This window comes from Sorex fumeus, unplaced genomic scaffold (assembly GCF_029834395.1).
Source record: "Sorex fumeus unplaced genomic scaffold, SorFum_2.1 ptg000043l, whole genome shotgun sequence".
NCBI classification, from domain to species: Eukaryota; Metazoa; Chordata; class Mammalia; order Eulipotyphla; family Soricidae; genus Sorex; species Sorex fumeus.
The window spans coordinates 4,678,873-4,701,608 of NW_026606100.1; the positions used below are offsets into that span (position 1 = coordinate 4,678,873).

At 55.4% G+C, this 22,736-nt stretch overlaps 1 protein-coding gene across 1 annotated transcript in view; it reads left to right on the plus strand.

Moving 5' to 3' along the window:
• KLHL22 (kelch like family member 22) overlaps nt 1-21,727 on the plus strand; it is a 41,179-nt gene extending 19,452 nt beyond the window's left edge. Inside the window, exons 3-7 of the mRNA XM_056120699.1 lie at nt 388-553; nt 3,582-4,300; nt 12,818-13,010; nt 19,495-19,728; nt 21,255-21,727. Coding sequence (XP_055976674.1) covers nt 388-553; nt 3,582-4,300; nt 12,818-13,010; nt 19,495-19,728; nt 21,255-21,620 — 1,678 coding nt within the window. The 3' untranslated portion in view covers nt 21,621-21,727. The remainder of the gene's footprint in view (nt 1-387; nt 554-3,581; nt 4,301-12,817; nt 13,011-19,494; nt 19,729-21,254) is intronic.
• The last annotated feature ends 1,009 nt before the right edge of the window (nt 21,728-22,736 follow it).

A 22,736-nucleotide genomic window follows, 5' to 3' on the forward strand; every position in this document is an offset into this window, starting at 1 on the left:
CCCCACAGCCTCACATGCTTTTGCTGCCGTTCATCTTCCCCTCTCGGCTGAACACTGCTGTCTCATTGCTTCTCTAGTTCTTCCGCTCTTTGAATGCCCCTGGCATTTACTGAGCACTCAGTAAATATACGTCCAATTTTTAAGATTTCTCGTTCCCTCCTATTTCACTGCTTCTCTCATAAACCCCGTGGGGTGTCTGGAGACAGGGTGATTTCTCAGACAGCTACCCTGCCGTGGCCAGGAACTCTGGGGTACCATCTCTGCACTGACTGGGGGCTTGTGGGCACACGGCTGCCACATCAATCCCCCGGCCAGATGCTGCCCCTCTCTTTGGCCAGGGCAGGGGCCCAGCTGGTAAAATTCCCTTGTCTTGTCTTCACTTTGCAGAGGGATGTTTGCTGGGGGGCTGAAGGAGATGGAGCAGGAAGAGGTCCTGATCCACGGAGTGTCCTACAATGCCATGTGCCAAATCCTGCATTTCATCTACACCTCGGAGCTCGAGCTCAGCCTGAGCAATGTCCAGGAGACGCTGGTCGCTGCCTGCCAACTTCAGGTGAGGTTCGCCCGTTTGACAGGCCGACTCATCACTGGGCAGCTGGAGTGCCCTGCGGTGCTGCATAGTACACCCCAGGCGGGAGCCCTGCAGGAACCGCTCACGTAGACCCGCTTACTCTGGCCTTTGCTCCTCCTTTGTTCCCTCCCTTCTGTCAGAGCTTCCTCCCAAGGGGTGCGTGGGTGTGGGTGTGGGTGTGTGTATGTGCACATGGGGTGGAGCCAAGGGTTAGACTGTGGCTGGCCTATGCTCAAGGCACTCCACATACCCACAGATGAGCTAGTGAAATTGTGCCAGAGCAGTCTTGTCTTCCTTTTTTTCTTTGCTTTTTTGTAGCACACCTCGTGATGTTCGGCGGGGGGAGGCATGCAGGCATGCAGTGAGAGGTGCCCCTGCCCTTTGTGCCATCCCGCTAGCCCTTTGTCAGAGTGTCTTTGCTCCTGGAGTCTCCGGCATTACTGCTTTGATAACCCCCGCACGCTTCCTCCAGTGTCCAGCCACCTGCGGACTCGCTGTCTGGGTGCCTCTTCTCCATGTTTCACACCCCGGTCGTGTCTCCTGGCCACCCGGTGCTGTGCCTATCCCCTCAGCCCCCTGGGCAGCTTGTGTTCCTTGAGCCCGTCTGTCTGTCTGGTTGTCTCCATCCTACCATCCTCCCAGATCCAGTGTTTTTCTCCCTTCCCCCTCAGAGCTGTCCCACACCCATTGCAATGGCCGCAGGGGTCCAGCTCCCCAGTGTCTGTGGGCCCACCAGAGGGGCCACAGAACATCAGGGGGCCCCAGGGGACCTGAGCAGCTCTGATCCTTCAGCTTGGGAAGCTACACAATGTTGCCATTCCACCCCCACATCTCCCCCCCCCCCCCCCACATGCTCCTACAGGCCTCCTGTTTTCCAACACCAAATCCTCCAACAATGTTGCTTTAAAGCAAAGGTCCACAGTGTAGTGGGGCCGAGGTCACCAGGCGCTGCATCCTGTTTGCTCTTAGAATAGGTGGAGGAGGGGCTGGTTTGTTCCCCATCCCCCTGCCCCACCAGCCACCTCCCACCCTCCATATTCTTTGGGCTCTAGGTTAGAATCTCTTGTCTCCAAAGACATTGGAGGGTCTGAAACCCAGCCAGATCATGGGCAGAAAATGCGTTCTCGTTTCACCTTGGGGTTGGGGCCTTGAGACCACCAAGGACAGGAAGGAACAATATGTTCCACGGTCCTTTCTCAGACCAGGCAGGGCAGGCTGCCTCCTGCCCAGAGGTTGATCTTTGCTCTCCCACTCTATGACACATCATAGTGGGTTTTTTTTTTTAATTTTTATTTTTTTGCTTTTTGGGTCACATCTGGAGATGCACAGGGTTTATTCCTGGCTCATGCACTCAGGAATTACTCCTGGCGGTGCTCAAGGGACCATATGGGATGCTGGGAATCGAACCCGGGTTGGCCACATGCAAGGCAAACGCTCTACCCACCGTGTTATCACTCAAGCCCCTCATAGTGGGTTTTTTTTTTTTAATTATTTTTTGGTCTTTGGGCCACACCTGGTGATGCTCAGGGCTTACTCCTGGCTCTGCACTCACAGATGACTTCTGGCGGGCTCAGCGGGACCATATGGGGTGCTGGGGATCGAATCCAGGTCAGCCGCGTGCACAGCAAGCACCTCAGCTGCTCTACTCTCCTACCCCTCCCAACCCCCAAATTGCAGTGTTTTGGGATAAGAGACGAAGCAGAAATGCCCATATCAGAGAGAAAATGAATGGTCAGGTGAAGCTAATTAGGACCTAACGAAGCCTGGGGAAGACCCTGTGGGACAGACATGAGCAGGCACTTTACAGTCTCCAGGCGACTGTAGCACATCACCCGGCAAGCACTAGAAACGTCCTGAAGCACGGAGTTGGAGAGAGTTCAGGGGCTAAGGCACTTGCCCTGTCCACGGACAACCTGGGATAAGGAAGGAATGCTGAATTTCACGGTGATTCTACACCCTTTTCCCTGAAGAATTCCGCAGCACTGGGGCTGGTGTGATAGCGCAGCGGGTAGGGCACTTGCCTTCCACACTGACAACACGAATTCGATCCCCGGCACCCCATATGTCCCCTGGGCACCACCAGGAGTGGTTCCGGAGTGCAGGGCCAGGAGTCAGCCCTGAGCACTGCCAGGTGTTCTGCACCTCCGGGCAGCCCCCAAGTCCCTCTCTGCACTTCCTGGCACCCAGGACCCAGGCAGAGTTTCGGATCAGCTTTCTAGGAAGCCTGGTGAGTGTGTGGGCCACTCTGCAGTGGGCCTCGTGGGGGTGGTTCAGGATCTACTCGAGAGCGAGGACGGCTTTGTCCAGGCCTCAGGCAGCAGTGGGGCTTGGGGTGGTGCCCTGGGGACCAGCCGGGCAGTGGGGGGGAGTGTGAATGGGATGCAAATGCTGGCTGTTTCTCGTGAGACCCCGGCTTTCAGTCTGGCTAATGACTCACATATATCCAGGCTCTGCTCTCGACTTGGAATTTTCCGTACATAGTCCCATTTTCCATGGTTCTTTTTCCCTCTTTATTCCTTTTTTATGGATAAGGAAACTGAGATACAGAGATTGAAAATTTATCACAAATCCAGGGCTGGAGCAATAGGACAGCAGGTAGGGCATTTGCCTTGCACACAGCCTACCCAGATTTGTTTCCAGGCATCCCACATGGTCCCCTAAGCCCCACCAGGAGTCATCCCTAAGTGCAGAGTCAGGAGTAACCCATGAGTAGTGCTGGGTGTGGCACAAACCCTCCACACCTACACACACACATATCCCCCCCGCAAAAAAAGAAAAGAAAGGAAAGAAAAGAAAATGTCCTGCAGATCCTTCCCCAGCCAGCCGTCAGGGGCCCAGTGACTTTTTCATGTTGGGGCAGTGTGGGTCCACCAGACCAGCGCGACGAAAAAGCGGAGGGTATGTGGCCATACACAGAGGTCGCAGAGGTGAGGGCCGGGCCGCCGTCCCTGCCTCCTGCTTCTGACGCCCTCGCCAGCCCAGGTCCCAACAGCCTGCCTTCTCCTCACAGATCCCAGAGATCATCCATTTCTGCTGCGACTTCCTCATGTCCTGGGTGGACGAGGAGAACATCCTGGACGTGTACCGGCTGGCAGATCTGTTCGACCTGAGCCGCCTGACGGAGCAGCTGGACACCTACATCCTCAAGAACTTTGTGGCCTTCTCTCAGACTGACAAGTACCGCCAGCTGCCCCTGGAGAAGGTCTACGCGCTCCTCAGCAGCAACCGCCTGGAGGTGTCCTGCGAGGCGGAGGTGTACGAGGGCGCCCTGCGCTACCACTACTCCCTGGAGCAGGTGCAGGCTGACCAGCTGCCCCTGCACGAGGCCCCGAAGCTCCTAGAGACAGTGCGCTTCCCACTGATGGAGGCCGAGGCACTGCAGCGGCTGCACGACAAGCTGGAGCCTAGCCCGCTGCGGGACACAGTGGCCAGCGCCCTCCTGTACCACCAGAACGAGAGCCTGCAGCCCAGCCTGCAGGGCCCGCACACGGAGCTGCGCTCGGACTTCCAGTGCGTGGTGGGCTTCGGCGGCATCCACTCCACCCCGTCCACGGTGCTCAGCGACCAGGCCAAGTACCTGAACCCCCGGCTGGGAGAGTGGAAGCACTTCACGGCCTCCCTCGCCCCCCGCATGTCCAACCAGGGCATCGCGGTGCTCAACAACTTTGTGTATCTGATCGGGGGGGACAACAACGTCCAGGGCTTCCGAGCCGAGTCCCGATGTTGGAGGTAGGAAGAGACTGCAGCCGTCCGGGCGTAGCCCCGAGATGGGGGTTCCCCGGGCTCAGCGGGCTGGGCTGGAGCTGAGTCCTACGAGGACATACCCGCACCCCCTGGGCAGGGCTGATCTGGATCGTCCCTGGGGCGGGTCTGGGTGCCCCTATTGCTGTGGATTCTTAGCCATGTTCACCCAGAGGAGACATATGGGCAGGGATGCCAAGTGAAAAGGGGGCCTGAAATGATCTCTCTGGTTCCCTTCGCCGCTTCGGAAATTCGCGGGCAGGGGGCCGGAGAGGCAGTACAGTGGGTCGGGCAGGGGGCCAGAGACATAGTACAGTGGGTAGGGCACTTGCCTTGCAAGCAAAACCCACATGGTCCCCCAAGCAACGCCATGAGCGATCCCTGAGTGCAGAGACAGGAGTGACCCCTGAGCTTTGCCGGACGTCACCCTTCTCCCCTCCCCCTCCAAATTTCCCGGCTTGACAATTGTCACACTACTGTCCCACTAAGCCCAGTTTGGACCTGCACTTGACTGCCTCAGGAGAGAGAATTTCAAAGGAAGGAAGGGGGGTTGGCGGGAAGGACCCTCTTCTGTCTGTCTGTCTGTCTCGCCCTCTGGAAGCCCACACATCTCCACTCTTGCTGCCTCCCCCACATGCCGCGGCAAGGGTGGCATCCTGGGGCCTCTGTTTTCTGGAGCACACAGGTCTGGGCCCCGAGAAGCAGGAAAGGCCGGAGGCCCCACCCCCAGCCTGGTCTGGTCATTATCCACGTACAGGGAGGTCCCCAGAGGAGGTATGAGGGCGTCAGGGACTATTGCAGGCTCTGGGCTGCTGCTGGCTCTGTTGGTCTGTGGGGCTGCCGTTGCAGAAGTTCAGGTATTTGGGCCGAAGAAGGCAACACTATGCGGTTTCCAGGTCCTTTGCACAGGACCTTGGTTTGGTTTCTGGAGATTTTGCTACAAGTGGGAAATCACATTCCTGTGTGCTGTTTGTTTCCTGGGGTGGGGGGGTGCGGGGGGCTCTGGTTTGGCCATAACCCCCGGAAGCAGGTCTGGTGACCAAGATTGAGGAGGAGGAAACAAAGCTTCTTTTATTTATTTGGGGGGAGAGGGGCGCGGGCCACATCTGGTGTTGCTCAGGGCTTATTCCTGGTTCTGCACTCAGGAATCATTCCTGGCAAGCTCAGGGGACCATATGGGGTGCTGAGGATCAAATCCGGGTCACTGCATACAAGTCAAGTGCCCTACCCGCTGTATTTTTGCTCCAGCCCCAAAGCCCCTTATGTATTTTTCTTACTTAGTTTTTAATCTGTTCTGTTTTACTTTTTATTTTATTTATTTTTAATTAACTTTTCATTTTTAAAAATCGAGTCACTGTGAGATACGCACAGTTACAAAGCTGATCATGATCAGGTTTCAGTCATACAACGATCCGACACCCATCCCTCCACCAGTGTCCATTTCCCACCACCTGCGACCCCAGTTTCCCTCCTGGCAACCCCCCTCCAGCCTGCCTCAGCGACTGTGGCAGGCATTTTCCTTCTCTCCCTCTCTTTCTCTCCCCGCCCCCCCCCCACACTTTCTTTTTGGGCTCTGTGGTCTGCAACAAAGGTACTGAAAGACCCTCGTGTTTGTTCCTTTACCTACCTTCAGCACACAGTTCCTCTCCAGAGCGATCATTTACAGCTGTCTTTGTCATAATGGTCCCTTATCTATCCCAGCTGCCTTCTCCCCCTGCACTTGAGGCAGGCTCCAAAGCACCTTCTTTAAATGAATGAAAACTGAGGCTCAGCAGCAGGTGTGATTACTCAGGAGGCTGGAGAGGGTTCAGGAAGGAGGAAGCAATGCTGTCATTGTCCCCGTCACCCAAGGCTGTCCCGCTGGATGTGGAAGCCCCGGCTTCCCTCCAGCCAAGTCCCAATCCTGTTTCCTGGGGTTTATTTTCCTTCTTGGAGAGCAAGGCCAGACCTCCAGGGCAGTTGTCCCACACAGAGGCCAGCCCTGGGCAACAGCTGTCGCTGCTTCTTGCTTCCAGCTGGTCACGCCCTGAGGGCCGTGTCGGTTCCTCTCTGGACTGCCCCAGAGTTTCCCTTTTGTGGACATCCGCTGGGTGGCCCAAGATGGACTCAGTCCTCATCACCAGTGATGACTTCTCACACTCCAGTCAGGGGTCCCTGCGGTTGGGGGGCTGGGTGTGACCTGCGATGGCAGACACCGAGGGGACGCCAGGGGTCTGTCCTCGACAGAGTGAGTCTCTTTCTTATTTTAGTTTTTGGGTGAAGGTGCTCAGGTCAGCCAAAGAGCAAGCCAAGAGCTGTACCCCTGGACTATGGCTCAAGCGCACCTGGAGAGACCCCTGGGTAGAGCCCTGAGCACCACCTCGTATGGCCCCAAAGCAAAACAAGCTCTCGCCGTCAGTGCTCCTTTCTTCCTCTCCTTGCTGCTCTTCTGGCTCAACAGTCTCAAAATGTAAAAAAACAAGATTAAAAAAAAGGGTTTTTTTGTTTAATTTTTTTGCCTCCAGGGATCCTCCCTAGGACCCTGCCGGTATGTGCAGCTCATGCGCTCCCCCCTGGAGCTCTCTGACCTCTGGCCATTTAAACAAGAAGTGGTAGCAGTTCAGGTAGGGTTTCCGTCTCGATCGGTTAGGGAATTATAAGGGCATGTGTTGAAGTGTCAGGGCAGAAACCACATACAAAAAGCTCTCTGTCTAGAGCAAATTGTATTTATCTCCAGTATGCCAGTGTTTCTCTCTCTCTCGCTCTCTCTCTCTCCCCCCCTCCCCGCCCCCCCCCCCCCCCCCGTCTTTCTCTCCTCCTCCTTTTCTGATTTCATCTGTATCACCCACATTGCCCTTTTTTTCCCCTGGTGGGCAGGGTGTTGGGCCATACCCGGTGGTGCTCAGAACTTATCCTGGCTCTGTGCTCAGGGGACCATATGGGGTGCGGAGGATTGAACCAGAGTCAGCCGTATGCAAGGCAAGAGTCATAACCCACCCACGTAGCTTTTGGGCCATTTTCTAGTAAAGCTGTACACAGGCTACTGAGTATTGACTTGTACCCTGAACTGACTTTGAATAATAAGTCTTTTCCCTAGACCTTTTGGTGATTGTTAATATTTCAAAGAATTTTTCAGGAGCTGGAGAGACAGACAGCAGGAAAGGTCCTGTCTTGCACACAGCCAACCTGGATTCAATCCCTGACACCACATACGGGCCCCAAGCCCCACCAGGAGTGATCCCTGAGTGCAGAGCCAGGAGTAACCCTTGAGTGCCACTGTGTGTCCCAGGAAAAAGCAAACAAAATGTTTTAACATCAGAGAAAGAGCGTACAAAGGCTGAGTTGTTATTTGTATGCAGCATCACATGGTCCCCCAAACTCCAGGGATTACTACTGGGGGTGATCTCTGAGCAAGGAGAGGAGTTGGGAATAGCTCTCAAACACAGCTGTGGCTCCAGAAAATTAAAAACAATACTAAGGTTTTAATAACAAGGCTTGTTCTTCAAGCCTGTGTTAGCCCTTAAACATGCATCTATCTCGCTTGCTTGTCTCGATGTTTCCTTGCTGGCCTGTTTCCACTCTAGAGGAGCCCGTGTTCTCTCTTGAACATGTATTTCCCAGTCTCCTTCCCCTCCCCTCATATCTTTCTAAATAAGTTTCAATACAAATTGCTTTGGGGCTGGAGCAATAGCACAGCAAATAGGGCGTTTGCCTTGCACACGGCCGACCCGGATTCGATTCCCAACATCCCATATGGTCCCCTGAGCACTGCCAGGGATGATTCCTGAGTGCAGAGCCAGGAGTGACCCCTGTGCATCGCCGGGTGGACCCAAAAAGCAAAAAAAAAAAAACTTGGCTTCACAAAAACAAATAAAAAAAACACAAGAAAAATGGCTTTAACAATAATGAACTTGAAACACTAATAATATCAATCATGGGAACATAATCATAGAACTGTAAATTATGGAAATATATATATATCTTTTTTTTTTCTTTTTGATTCACACCCGTCGATGCACAGGGGTTACTCCTGGCTCTGCCCTCAGGAGTTACTCCTGGCGGTGCTCAGGGGACCATATGGGATGCTGGGAATCGAACCTGGGTTGGCCGCGTGCGAGGCAAATGCCCTACCTGCTGTGCTATCTCTCCAGTCCCAATATATATATTTATAAAAGAACATTTCAACATTCAATAAAAACAGGGGTCTTGAGCAAAAGTCCAGCAGGTAGGGCATTTGTCTTGCATATGCCCAACCCAAGTTTGATCCCCAAAATTCCATATGGTCCCCTGAGCCCACCAGGAGTAATTCATAGGCACAGACTCAGGAGTAACCCCTGAGCATCACTGGTTGTGGTCCAAAAACAAATTATAAAAATACTTATATTGTTATAAATATATAAATATTTATGCATTTAAATAACATGATGTAATGTATAAATATATTTAAATAATATGAATATTTAAATAGCCCAAAAATTATAAAAATATTTCAATGTTCTGGGGCCAAAGTGAGTAGTACAGCGGACACAGCACTTGCCTTCCACGCTGTCAACTTGGGTTCCATCCCAGATGTCCCGTATGGTCCTTCGAAGCACCGTCAGGAATAACTCCTGGATGCAGTCAGGAGTAAACCCTGACCGTCACCAGGTTAGGCTAGGCCCCAAATCAAAAAAACAGAAAGAAAATAGTTAAATATTCTCATAGTAAAATAAATTTACTAAGGCCCTCATAACTTTTTTGGGGGGTATTGGCCACACCTTGCTGTGCTCTGGACTTATTCTTCTTTGTTTTGTTATTTTGGCCGTACCCAGTGATTTTCACAGCTTACTCCTAGTTCTGTGCTCAGGGATCACTCCTGGTGGTTGATCTGTCCTCAGAACATTTTTTGTATCAATTCTCAACTTCACTTCTGAGTTTATGATAGAATAATGCAAAATCTTCATAAAAGTAACTGAAACTTTATATACAAAAAAAGAATTTTTTTTTCCCGGTGGGGACACCATTCTTGGCAATGGTGTCTTCAGGGGTTACTCCTAGCTCTCTGCTCAGGAATTACTCCAGATGGTATTTGGGGATGCCATGTGGTGCTGGGGATAGAACCCCGGTGAGCTGCATGCAAGGCAGACACCCTACCCACTGCCCCAAGGGGAAGAGAAATGTATGAGAATAAGCACCAAGTACAGCAGAGGCGGGGGCCAGCACCTCCTGACCTGTGATGGGACCTCCCTGATTGGACCCTCCACCTGGCCTGCCCTGCACAGCTGGACGTCCCCTGGCTGTCACTCAGGTCTCATTAGAAGAGAGCTCTGCCAACCTCAGCCCTACTGCCTGGCAGGTGATACTCTCACCTTCCTTTGCTCTTGGTGGTGCCAGGGGTACCCCGGCCACTCTGATGGATCTCTGTCTGGCAGTGCCAGGCCTGACAGTTTCCAGCACTCAGCCGTGCGAGTCAGCAAGCCCATTCTCGGTGCTCGGGCTTACCAGGCAGTGCTCGGGGACCAACCAACAGCTACACCAGGCAGTCCTTGGAGGTCTGTCCGTGTGGTGGCAGGGATCAAACTCTGGGTCTTGGGTTTGCCACGCTGACTCTCCGCCCTCTGAGCTGGTTCCTGGCCCCTCTCCTTCTCGTCCCCTCTCCTTCTCTCTCCCCTGTAGTGCTTATGCTGACGGGGAGTACTAGGTACTGTCTTCTCTGCAGTCAGTTTCCCCCGGAAACAGCGTCATACTCTGACTTCCTCTTAATCCCCTGCACCGCATCACATGGTCCCTGCTTCTCACGCGGTCACCGTGGTTTAACCCAGTCAGCAGCCAGGGCAGGACCTGCCCCAAGCCAGGGACCGTCTGAAGGCCGGGGAGTTCAGAAGTGATCCTCGGACCAGAGTGCATGCCTCGCTCGTGTGAGACCCGGCACCGCAAAACAGCCCCCAAACAAACTGGGCCTCAGACTTCTCCAAAGAGTCCAGTTTTCCAAAACTGGCAAAACTCTGGTTTTCCGAAACCGGCAAAATGTGGCCACTCAGTCCAGCTTTCTGAAACTGGCAGAACTTGGATAAGGTTCCCATGTCCAATGTGGAGGGATCTCAACCACTGGGGATTCCCGGCCAGCGCACCAGATGTTGCGCCCAAGTTTCAGATCCCCAATTGCGGGGAGGCCTAGGTCCACACACGATAATGCACAAGCAAAGGAACTTGATTACTAGCCCGAGCTGGGGTCCAAGTCTCATCCAGCGCAGTGGCGCCTTGACAAGGACCCCGACTCCAAATCATAAGCAGTTTATATAGGGTTCAATCACGAAGTGGTTTGTATACTGATCTATCTTTAGCATTGGCTCTATTACAATGGTGGTCAGCCAGTAGGCAATGGTTAGCAACAGTTTCTAAGGAGGGTACAGTCACCCTTCATGACCGGCCAGACGCAACTGCCCTATTCCTTATCTTGGCGAATTATTCAACTGGAGTTTACCAGAAACTGCAAGTCCTGATTTGGGGAAACAGAAATTAAGGCCTAGTTGAGACTTAATGTTAGCTATCGGCTGTCATGGCTGCTGAGGAACCTGCTTTTAGGCCCCACACCTTCAGGTTAGCAGAGACCCCATGTGCACACACAGGCCTTTAGGGTTCCTGGTGGCCGCTCTTCTCGGTGGGGGAGAACACCCCAGTGCACAGCACAGGAACCGAAGCACATGTAAGAGCACAAGGGATGTCTGCACGCACCCTGAGAGGGGCTGAGGCACGCCGAGTGGACTCCAGATCGGGAGGATCCACCGGGACGTGCCCCTCCTGAGGGCCCCACCATGAGGCATCTGTGTCCTCTAATCTCAGCTGGCACCAGGGACTGGCCAGATGGTGCTGGAGGAGGAAGCGGCTTGGGAGCATCTGAGCAGGTGAAGGACGGGACTTACGCTCTCCGCCCATCAGCCTTGCAGCAGTACAGGCCACAGAGAGCTCTGTTCCCTCCTCCCAGCGCAGCCCAAGTCTGCTAGTGGTGTCCGGGGCTGGTCTTTTGGTAAAGGAGTACAAGTGCTGACCTGGAAAAGGCTTTCCTCAACTGCTCACAGGCTGTGGGGTGGAGGTACCCCAGGACCAGAGAGGGAGTCAGAGTAAAGCCTTGCAGGCTGCCAACTTCCGTTTGACCCTCAGCATCCCATTTGGCCCCCCAGGCCCCACCAGGAGTGATCCCTGAGGACAGAACCAGAAATAAGTCCTGAGCACTGTTGGATGTGACCTCGAAACAAACCCCCAAAAAATAAAAAATAAAAACCCAAACAGGTATTAAAGAGACTAGAGGATGAGGGAGATGCTTTGCATGTAGGGGTTGGGCCTATTTCCCTCTACACACACACACACACACACACACACACACACACACCCACACGAGGGCGCATCTACATTACTGGGAGCAACCCTGAGCTTCCCACTGGGAGTAGCCCCTAAGCACAGCCCGGCATGGCCCAGAAAACCAGAATGTAATAATAGTCAAAGAGATGGGGCTGGAGCCATTCGGTGTGCCAGGGCGTTTGCACTCAGCCCAACCCGGGTTCAACCCCCAGCACCCTGTATGGACCCCGAGCCTGCCAGGAGTGATCCCTGAGTACTGAGCCAGGAGTAAGCTCTGAGCAGTGCCAGGTGTGGCACAAACACAATTATAATAATAATAATAATGAGAGGTTGCAGAAGCAGGAGCTCAGATGGGGTGCCCTGGTGAGTGCCTGGGGAAAGGCCGGGACAGGAGGGGAGATGGGGGGGAGACAATGGGCTTTGAGGCTTTTAAGGACTTGGCCCCGGGGGCTCTGTGGTTGTCCATCCCTGGCTTGTCAGTTCCCTCCATGTGGTCCCACCAGGGCACCAGGCTTGGGGCCTGGGGAGAAAGAGGGCAGGGAGGCCCTGGCCAGGGTGCTGAGCCCTGGACCAGGATGAATTACTGGGACAGGGGTGTAGGTGCTGGCTGGAGGCATGGGGACTTTGGTGTGTGTGCAGGGGCTTGGCCAGGTAGGATGGCACGGGGACAGAGGGGCCAGGAGCTCCGCTCAGGACCAGGCAACTGAGGGGGCTTCGCAGGCATTTGGTGGCCGAGTTGGAAATCAGCAGCCGGGCTGAGCATGAGCCACCTGGAAAGGGAAGAGGAACTGCGGCCTACGGACAGCTGCTGTGACAGGCGGGAAGGGGGCCCTGGCGCCAGGACAGCTGCTGGCCCCTCGCTGCTCCTCTCTGGGACCCCCACAGCCCAGTGCGTGCCGGGAGGGGGACCTTGAGTGGATAGACAGCCCCGCTAGTGAGGCCAGGAGGCTGAAGGGATGGGTGCAGGGTGGGCCGAGACAAAGCAGACTGTCCCTGCAGGAGGGCGTGACGTGGCCTGAAAGCCGGGTGGGGGGTGCACGCTGACCAGGGTCCACTGGGCTCCCCCACACCCTGCCTGTGTGCATCTGGCAGCTGGGTGGGTATGTGGGGGTTGGATGGAGCAGGAGCACGGGGCCCCGGCGGGATCTCACCTGTTAGCGACGTGCTGTCTCCTCCTGTCCCCCAAAGGTATGACCCGAGGCACAACCGCTGGTTCCAGATCCAGTCCCTGCAGCAGGAGCACGCCGATCTGTGCGTGTGCGTGGTAGGCGGACGCATCTACGCCGTGGCCGGCCGCGACTACCACAACGACCTCAGCGCTGTGGAGTGCTATGACCCTGCCACCAATGTGTGGACCTACGTGGCCTCGCTGAAGCAGGAGGTGAGGCAGCCCCTTCGCAGGGCCAGGGCGTGGGGAGGTGGCAGGCAGGAGGGGGCCTCTCCAAGGGCAAGTTCGTGGGGGTGGCGCAGAAGGTCACCCTGCCTCCTGCTCCCTAAAGCTTTAACCCTCGTGTGGGGGCTGTGCTCACCCCACCTTGTCCTCAGGCAGAAACTCCTTTGAATCATGCCCCTTGTCTAGCATAGCTAAGGGGTGGACAGCAGGGCCATTGAGAGTCCAAAATCACTGGAGAATTTTTCATCATGCATTTGTTTTGTTCTGTTTTGTTGCTTTTTTGCTTTTTGTCTTGTTTATTTTGGGCACCCTGCAAGGCTGAGGGATGATTCCCGGCTCTACACTCAGGAACTACTCCTGACAGTGCTCAAAGGATCCTATGGGATGCTGGGGATGGAATCCAGGTCAGCCACGTGCACGGCAGACACTCTACCTCCTGTACTCTACTGCTCTGGCCCTACATCATGTGATTTTTAAAATGCCCAGTGTTGCTTACACAATACCTTGATGTAGGGGCCGGAGCGATAGTACACCAGGTAGGGTGCTTGCAGCCCCTGGTCCAATCCGTAGCACCCCATAGGGTCGGTCTCCTGAGCACCGCCAGAAGTGATCTCTGAACACAGCCAAGAATAAGCCCTGAGCACTGCTGGGTATGCCCCCACCCCACCAAAACAAACAAGCAAAAAATCTCACCACAGTACCTGGGTGTATTCCAGTGTGAAGATGTTTAAAATTCATTTCATTGTGCAAAGGGAACCCTTCAGGAAGGTGCCTCTGTGTTGTCCTATGGGCTTTGTGTACGTGGGTCCTGGGCCCCCAAACTAGACATGAGACTCGGGCAAGGCGAAGCCTGACTGATCCCCCTCACCCTGGGGGCCAGTCCGTGGGAAGTGGGTATCCCTTTCTGGCACCAACATTGCTGTTTGTGGGGCCCCTGCTAGACTCCCAGCTCTCCAGAGAAGGGTTAAGCTTAGGACCCCGCGGGACCTCTGCCTTCCTAGACTTCTCCCCACACCTGTCCCCCTGCCCTGACCCTGCACCCAGCCCCTGAGGCCTAAGTCTTGAACCCCAGGGAGTGGTGGTCTCCCTGATGGCCCACAACCCAACCTGAGTGGTTTTGGCACCTCAGCTTATGAAGCAAGCTCCCTGGAGGGGTGTCTACCCCCACCTGGAGGGACAGATTCTGTGTGGATCCAGCCATGCTCCTGGGTGGGTGGGGAGGCGGGGGAGGGCCCTTTGTCTGGGGTCCTGTGGAGAAGCTGCAGTTCTCAGTGTGGCCACAGAGCGGCAGCCTCGGCCTTCGGCCTGCAGCCCTCCGTCCCTCCATCCATTCAGTCAGCAGCTGGTTATTAAGCGTCTGCCCTGATTCCCAGTCCTAGAGATTCAGTGGGGACAAAAAATGACAGGGTTTAAACCCCACGGTGTTGACTAGAAGGAGATACCTCTCTTGACCACCAAACAAATCAGTAGAGTAATTGCACATCATGGTAGCACTGTAGCACTGTCTTCCCGTTGTTCATCTATCTGCTTGAGTGGGCACCAGTAATGTCTCCATTGTGAGACTTGTTACTGTTTTTGTCATATTGAATATGCCGTGTGGGCGGCTTACTCTCAGTAGCTTGCTGGGCTCTCTGAAAGGGACGGAAGAATCGAACCCATGTTGGCCACATGCAAGGCAAACGCCCTACCCACTGTGCTATCGCTCCAGCCCCACATCATGGTAAGTGCAGTAAAAGGCATTAGGAGAGGGCTGGGTGAAAGAGTGCCCAAGGAGGGCTGGAGAGATGGTGCAGCACATAGGGCACTTACCTTGCACACAGCCAACCCGGGTTCAATCCGTGACACCCCATATGGTACCCCCAAGTCCCACAGAGTCAGGAGTAAGCCTTGAGCACTGCTGACTGTGACCCCAAAACCGAAACAAAAAAGTAAATGAAAAAGAATGCCCACAGGGGGCTTGAGACATAATGCAGGAGGTAAGGTGCCTTGCATGTGGCACTATGCTGACCCCTGTTCAATCCCGGCCTTGCATGAGTCCAGAACCAGAAGTAGGTTCTAAGCACACCGGGATCTGCATGGGAGCTGGGCCTGGCAGGCTGGATCTCAGTAAACAGCTTGGGGAAGCTACAGCTGGGGTGTGGCCAGTTGTGCTGCGGCCTAAAGGAAGGTGGGTGGCCTTTCGGAGCGGAAAAGACCCGGGCTACTCTGAGGAAGAGCAAGTGTGCGACGTGCCTGTGGAGAGGAGCAGGAGAGCTGTGGGGATCGGGGGTCGAGGCTGGTGGGAGGTCACGGAGGAGGAGGAGGCAGTGAGAGAATTCAAGGCGTAACTTGGGAGGCAAACTGAGTGGACTTGCTGGCAGGCCACATGTCAGAGAGGGAATGAGAAGGAAAGATCCTGGCAAAGGGGCTTCTGCTGGCCATGTCACTCACCAAGGGGACATACATGGGCTTAGACATAGAAGAGAAGAGACAAGTTTCCACCCAGAATGTCATGACAGAGAACTGCCGCGGACACTCACCGAAAGTGTCTGGTTGGATGTCGAAAGTGAAATGGGAAGTGGGCAGAGAGAAACATGAGAGTCCTTCGGTACTGGACGAGGGGGTTTTCAGAGGGACGGGGTGTCCACAAGGCTGACCCCAGGTGGGGCTCTGGGGACTGTGGTGGTGCTGGGGAGTCACCCCAGATTGGCAGGATGCAGGGCCGGTCCCTGAGCCCATCCCCCCTCTCCTGCCTCTGAAACCTGGAACACGATCCCTGGTGCCACCCATTACAACAAGCTTGATCCTGGCAGCACTGCTGACGGTGCCCGCTGGCACCCTGCGCCCTGTTGTGTGTGAGCCCAGTGGGCGCCGCAGCCAGACGTGTGAACACCACGGGCAGGTGCGGCCCCTGGTTACTGCGACAACAGGGAAGGGAAGCAGAAAGGCAGTTTGGGTTTTGGGTTTGTTTTTTTCTTTTTAAATAAAAATTAGAAAATCCTAGAGAAAAATTGTCATACAAATATGTCCACCAAAACAAACTCAAACTAGAATTCACCAGCAAAAAGGTAACAGGAAAATCCCCAAACACTTGAAAACTAAAGAAAAGACTCGTGGAGGCTGGAACAACAGTACAGTGGGGAGGGCGTTTGCCTTGCACGCAGCTGGCCCACTTCGATCCCCGGCATCCCATATGATCTCGCAGGCACCACCCGGAGTCATTCCAGAGTGCCAGCCTGGGTCAGCTGCATGCAAGACAAGAGTCCTACTGGCTATGTTCATCTCTCTTGCCCCAGAAGCAGACTTGTTTGGGGGTCTGTGGGGTGGCGCTACACCTAGCAATGTGGGGTCATTCCTTCCTCTTTGCTCCAGAGCCCCTCCTGATGGTGCTTTGGGGGCCATCCAGTGCCCAGGATGGAGCCCAGATTTACAGCACACAAAGCATGTTCAGCCTGTGGAACCTTCTCTTCAGCCCTGACCCGCACTTCAGGCTCACCTGCGGGCCAGACAGACCCAGGGCTACGGACTCCATTTAATCTTCAGCACAGCAGGGCCCCCAGGCGTAGCCCCAGGGCCCCCAAGCACTGCTAGGTATAGCCTTAGAGTCCTCTTGGGCACTGCTGGGGTAGCCCTGGTGGTCCCCAGGTTGGCCGAACCCAAGCAGCTCTGCATGCTCTCAGTTCCTTGTAACCAACCTGTCCAGTTGGCCAAGTCTCCCTAGAAGTGGGCCGATCACTCCCAGGCACTTGGGAGACCAAAACAAAATTTAACAACTTGAACTGAATGGAAATGAAAAGTCAAAATATCTATTAAAAAAAAATTGACACCTAGCTAGAAGGTGTGCCAAGAGGAAAATTTATGGCACTGAAAGTAGCCATTAAAGAAGAAAAGAAACTCATATCATCAGTCTGAGCTCCTGCTTCAATAAACTAGAAATATTTGGAGCAAAACGTGGGGCTGGAGTGATAGTATAGTGGACAGGTCTTGCACACGGCTGACCCGGGTTCTATCCCCAGCATCCCATATGGTCCCCCGAGCTTGCCAGGAGTGATCGCTGAGTGCAGAGCCAGAAGTCGACCCTGACTGAGCACCACTGGGTGTGGCCCAAAAAGGAAATAAAAAAGGAAATGAAAACCTTGGAGTCTGGAGATAGGACAGTGGTGAGCACACGTGTCCAGCACGTGTCCAACCCTGGCTTCATCCTATCTGGCTCCTAGAGCATTTCTGGGTTCAGCCCTGGAGACTTGCACTGCCAGGGCAATTCCTGAAGCCACAGACCTGAGCAGCACCACATCTTCAGGCCCAAACATTGAGCTGCTGGTCAAATTGGGCAAGAGTTGCCAAGAGGCCCGCTGAGCATTGCTTGGTATTCCCCTCCTTGTATCATAAAAAGACAAAAAAAAATTAAAACTTCACTCTGCACATATTTATGGTGGCTTTATTGGTTATAGACAGAGATTGGAAACGAGTCAGGTGTCCTTCAGCATGTAAATGCTAAGCAGTTTTTGGGAGATAGACAACTCGGATGAAAAGGCGCAAACTGGGGCCGGAGAGAGAGCACAACGGGAAGGGCACTTTCCTTGCACGCAGCCGACCTGTGTTTGATCCCTGGCACCACATATGTTCTCCCAAGCACTGCCAAGAGTGATCCTGAGCACAGAGCCAGGATTGAGTTCTGAGCACCACCGAGTGTGGCCTCTGCCCAGAGAAGCAACCTGTGGGTCCATGCAGTGAACTGGGTGCACTCCAGTTTGGTATAGAAAGCCAGTCTCAAGAATCCCACCTCATCTAAGATCCTGTTCATATAGTCTCTTGAAGTAGCAAAAACGCTAGGAATAGAGAACAGATCAGTGGTGACCCAGTGTGAGGAAGGGGACGCTAGAGGCCCCGGATCAATCACCAGTAAGCACTGCTGGGCGAGTCCCCAAGCACTTCCAGGTGTAGCCCAATTCCCCCCAAAATAAGGGGGTTTTGGCAGGAGGGATGTGAGTGTGGCTATAAATGGTGCTGTGCAGGACCCTGTGGGGGCAGAGATGAGTTCGACTTCCCAAGTCCTGCCAGCCTAGTTTGAGAAGCTCTTCGCCATGGGGAAGTTGGGTGAAGGGTGAAGGGCTTCTGTGTTACTTCTCACCGTTATGTGTCAGCCTACACTTCCTCCAAACGAGAAGTTTTAAATCAACAGCTTTCCCCACCCCATTGATAGGAAACTAGGCCTGCCACAGTTCCTGACCCTGCCTGTAACCATGTCCCAGCCTGGTGTGTGCCCGCAGCCTTTGTGACCAGACTTGTCACACCAGCCCTGGAGCCTCCACAAACCCCAGGGCTTCTTCTATCAGTGCCCTGCTGGCAAGGCCCTGGGTATGGGTGGAGGCCTGTGCAGAGCCGGTTCGGGAGGCTCGGGGAGGAGATCCCGGAGGTGGGGGCGGGCACGGCATCCCGAGCAGTGGCATGGAGGGGGACTGCAGGTGCAGCAGGAAGCTCTAAGGTTGTGGTCTGGGGAGGAAATCCGGAGCAGTCAGGGGTGTCCTCCTTTTCCTGCTCCCAGCACCTGTTGCCAGAGCGCCAGTGTCCTTTGAGCTTGATTTTGCATCTCACTTTTTTGTTTCTCTGTGTTGTGTTTTGTTTGGGGGCCACCCCTGGCAGTACTTGGGAGCAAGGGGCTGCTCCCAGCTCAGTACTCTGGGGTCACTCCCAGCTTAGTACTCTGGGATCACTCCCAGCTGTTCTTGCTGTGCTGGGGGCAATGGAAAGTGGGGGACATGACGGGACCATGTGATGCCAAAGATCAGACCTGGGGCTCTCACAGGCAAGGAAAGCGCCCAGTCCTGGGAGGCCTCTCCCTGGCCCTCACTTTCTTCCGCTTTTCGTGAAGTGGTATTGTAGCAATGCTTTGTTGCATCATGGAAGCTGTAGGTGGGCGTCGTTGTGAATTCGCCCGTGTCTAGGCTCCATTGATCTGTCACCCGACCTATGTGGCAGTGGGTCTGGTGTCTCCCAAGGTGCTGTCTCTTCTCTTGGGTCAGGAGCCCTGATAACAGCATTTGGGTTGGTGCAATTCACCCTCACAGGTGTCTTTGTTTTTGGGGGGAAGATGGTGGGAGAGGGTTGGGGCCACATCCAGCGATGCTCAGCGTGGCTCTGCACTCAAAAATTACTCCTGGTGGTGTTCAGGGGGGCATATGGGAAGCTGGGATCGAACCCAGGTCAAATGTGTGCAAGGCAGGCGCCCTACCCCCTGTGCTACATCTCCAGCAGGTGTCTCTTGGGGGATCCCATGACATGCAGAGGCTCCTGCTGTGTCCATGGTTTCCTACTGGGCGGAGGGAAGAGCAGGTGTCTGGCTAGAACCTGGGGAGCGTTCCTGCAGGGCTGTGAGGGGTCATGGAGCCCGCCCGGGCAGCTGAGGGAGCTGAGCAGCCCCCTGTTAGGGCCCCGGTCGCCCCCTTGGTCCCGGGGGTGCCCTTCCCCACCCACATCTCTCTGGCCTCACCAGGTGTACGCGCATGCGGGCGCCACGCTGGAGGGGAAGATGTACATCACCTGTGGCCGCCGGGGTGACGACTACCTCAAGGAGACTCAGTGCTATGACCCGGACAGCAACACCTGGCACATGCTGGCCGACGGGCCCGTGCGGCGGGCCTGGCACGGCATGGCCACCCTCCTGGACAAGCTGTATGTGATTGGGGGGAGCAACAACGACGCAGGCTACAGGGAGGATGTGCACCAGGTGAGGGGGGCCGATGGGGCACTCGGGCAAGCCTGTGGGAACTCCATCCCTCGTGGAAGGTTAATTCCTGTGTGTGTGTTTTAAAAACAGACTGGGAGAAACTATTATTAATAGTACTGTGAACAACATAATCTCAGTCTTTAAAAAGAATAACACCAGTGCCGAAGCAATTGTACAGCAGGTAGGGTGCTTGCCTCGCATACGGCTGACCTGGGTTTGTTCCCTGCATCCCGTTTGGTCCCCTGAGCACTGCCAGGGTATGGAGCCTGAGTGTAGAGCCAGGAGTATCCCCTGAGCACCACCGGATGTGCCCTCCAAAAGAAAAACCCAAAAATGATAAAATTGGGCAGTGTTGGGACCACATGGAGCAGGGCTAGGGGTTCCTCCAGGCTCTGCCAGGGATCACCCAGGTGTGCTGCGTGCACGGCCATCGCCGTAGCGTCTGTGCTCTCTCCTTGGTCCTAACTGATTTTTTGGGGGGAATTGTTTGGTGTTGATTTGGGGGCCACCTCCAGAAGTGCTCAGAACTTACTCCTGGCTCTGTGCTCAGGGATCACAGGGATCACTCCTGGGGGGGCCATAAAATAGAAGTCTGCTTTTTTTTTTTTTTTTTGCTTTTTGGGTCACACCCAGCGATGCACAGGGGTTACTCTTGGCTCATGCAGTCAGGAATTACTCCTGGCAGTGCTTGGGGGACATATAGGATGCTGGGAATAGAACCCGGGTCAGCCACGTGTAAGGCAAACACCCTGCCCGCTGTGCTATCGCTCCAGCCCAAGGAGTCTGCTTTTTAACTTATTACAATAAGACAGCACAACATACGTACTTATTAAAAGGAAGTCACACTGGGGCCAGCAAAATAGTATAGTGGGTAGGGCACTTGCCTTGCGTGCACAGACCAGTGTTCAATCCCGGGCACGCCATATGCTCTGCCAAGCCTTCCAGGAGTGATACCTGAGCATCGCCAGGTGTGCCCCACCCCATGCCCCAAAAAACATAAATAAAAAATAAAAGGAAGTCACACTAAAATGTCCTCCCAGAATACTCACTTTGCTGATGAACACCAACTCTTTTCACAACACCATGCCCCTCGCTTCTAGGGCTGGAGAAATGGTAGTGGGGTTAAGAGCACTGACCTTCCACGTGGCTGACCCAGGCTGGGTCCCAGCACCACGTGCCTCCCACGGCCAAGCACAGCTGGACATGACCCTGGGCTCTGCCCAGCCCCCTCGCTCCACTGAAGTGGCTGGGTGACCCCCGGCACTGCAGGGCCCGAGCAGCACGACATCCTCAAGCCTCACATTGAACTCTGGGCCTCATTGGTGGAGAATCGTGAGCAGGGGCCCTTGGGCCCCCTGAGCACCTCTTGTGACCTCCCTGCCCCTGAGATAAAAAGAAGTGGTGACTGGGGCATGTGGGAAGCAGCAAGAGGCTGGCGGGGAGGAGCCCTCACGCCTGCGGCCCAGACCATCCGCTGTGAGCTCAGGCCCCCTCATCCCTGCTTTGCTCTGGCCTTGGCTTTGCAGGTGGCCTGCTACAGCTGCACCTCCGGGCAGTGGTCGTCTGTCTGCCCGCTGCCAGCGGGGCACGGCGAGCCTGGCATCGCAGTCCTGGACAACAGGATCTACGTGCTGGGCGGGCGCTCGCACAACCGCGGGAGCCGCACGGGCTACGTGCACATCTACGACCTGGAGAAGGACTGCTGGGAGGAGGGGCCCCAGCTGGACAACTCCATCTCGGGCCTGGCCGCCTGCGTGCTGACCCTGCCCCGCTCCCTGCTCCTCGAGCCGCCCCGGGGGACCCCCAACCACAGCCAGGCCATCCCAGACTTTGCCTCCGAGGTGATGAGTGTTTCTGACTGGGAGGAATTCGACAACTCCAGTGAGGACTAGACCAAGAGCAGGCAGCAGCGGGGCCCAGGCCAGAGTACTTTGCCCCAGGCTGCGGGTGACCCTCCCACCCTTCCCTCCTCTGACTCCCCTCCCTGGGGACCTGCAGTCGGTATCGGTATCGGTGGGGTTCTGGTTTTCCCTGCAGTGGGGAGCTCTGGGGAGGGCAGTGCTCCCCTGTTTGCCCTCCAGCCCCCCTCACCCCTGCAGGGGCTGCCTGGGACTTCCAGCTCCCCATTCTGGTCCCTGCCGGGTGGAGGAGGCACCCTTCTTGGGAGGGCCTGGACAAGGGGACAGTGGCCCCCGAAGCCCCTTCTGAAGGACATGTTGGCTGGCCTGCCCTGTAGCCGGACTCGTGTGACGGAGAGCTGCCAGCAGCCGAGTGACCAGACTGGCCCGAGTGATGACCTCCCCCCACAGCTGGCTCTTCCACTCCACCTTGTTGATAAATGAAATAAATCGTCTTACAAAAGGTGTGTGAATGGTTTTCCTGTCACTGTGGCCTCCCTTCCTGTTGCCGCCTGTCCCCGCCGCTGGGGCCGCCAGCTGGCCAGCTGCTGTGGCAGGAAGCAGATTTCCAGGGCCAGGAGTTGGGGGGAAGGGGGAGGGTGGCCCCCGGAGGGAAGAGCATAGTCCAGCACTGGCTCAAAGGACACCTCTGGAAATCTGCCCACGTCGGGAGCACCTGCCTGGAGCACTGTCTCTGGAGTTGCTCTCTGGATATCCGGCAGCTGCAGTTAAGAGTCTGGCTCCACGCTGCAAGCAGCCCCAGCGCCTGGTAACATGGCCCATGTTAGAACTGAGGCTGAGGCGAGGTTCTGAAGTCCGGCCAGACCCATTGGCCTGTTCCCGGGCCCTTTGCACTTCCTGGGTCCCTTACAGCACCTCAAGGGCCACGCTGGTGCCGCAGATAGATAGGTTGGGGTCCCGGCACCCGTGCCTGCATAGCTGGGTGGCATCTGGTCATCAATCCGTCCTGCCAGCCACCACTCCTGCAGCCCTGCCTGGCCCACAGCGGGTGTGACGTGACCTCCTGAGGCCTGCTCCCTTGGCCCCTGCACAGAGTGGTGCATGCGGGACGGGTTTCTGAGCCCTGGGCCTGCTGTCACAGGAGGAGGA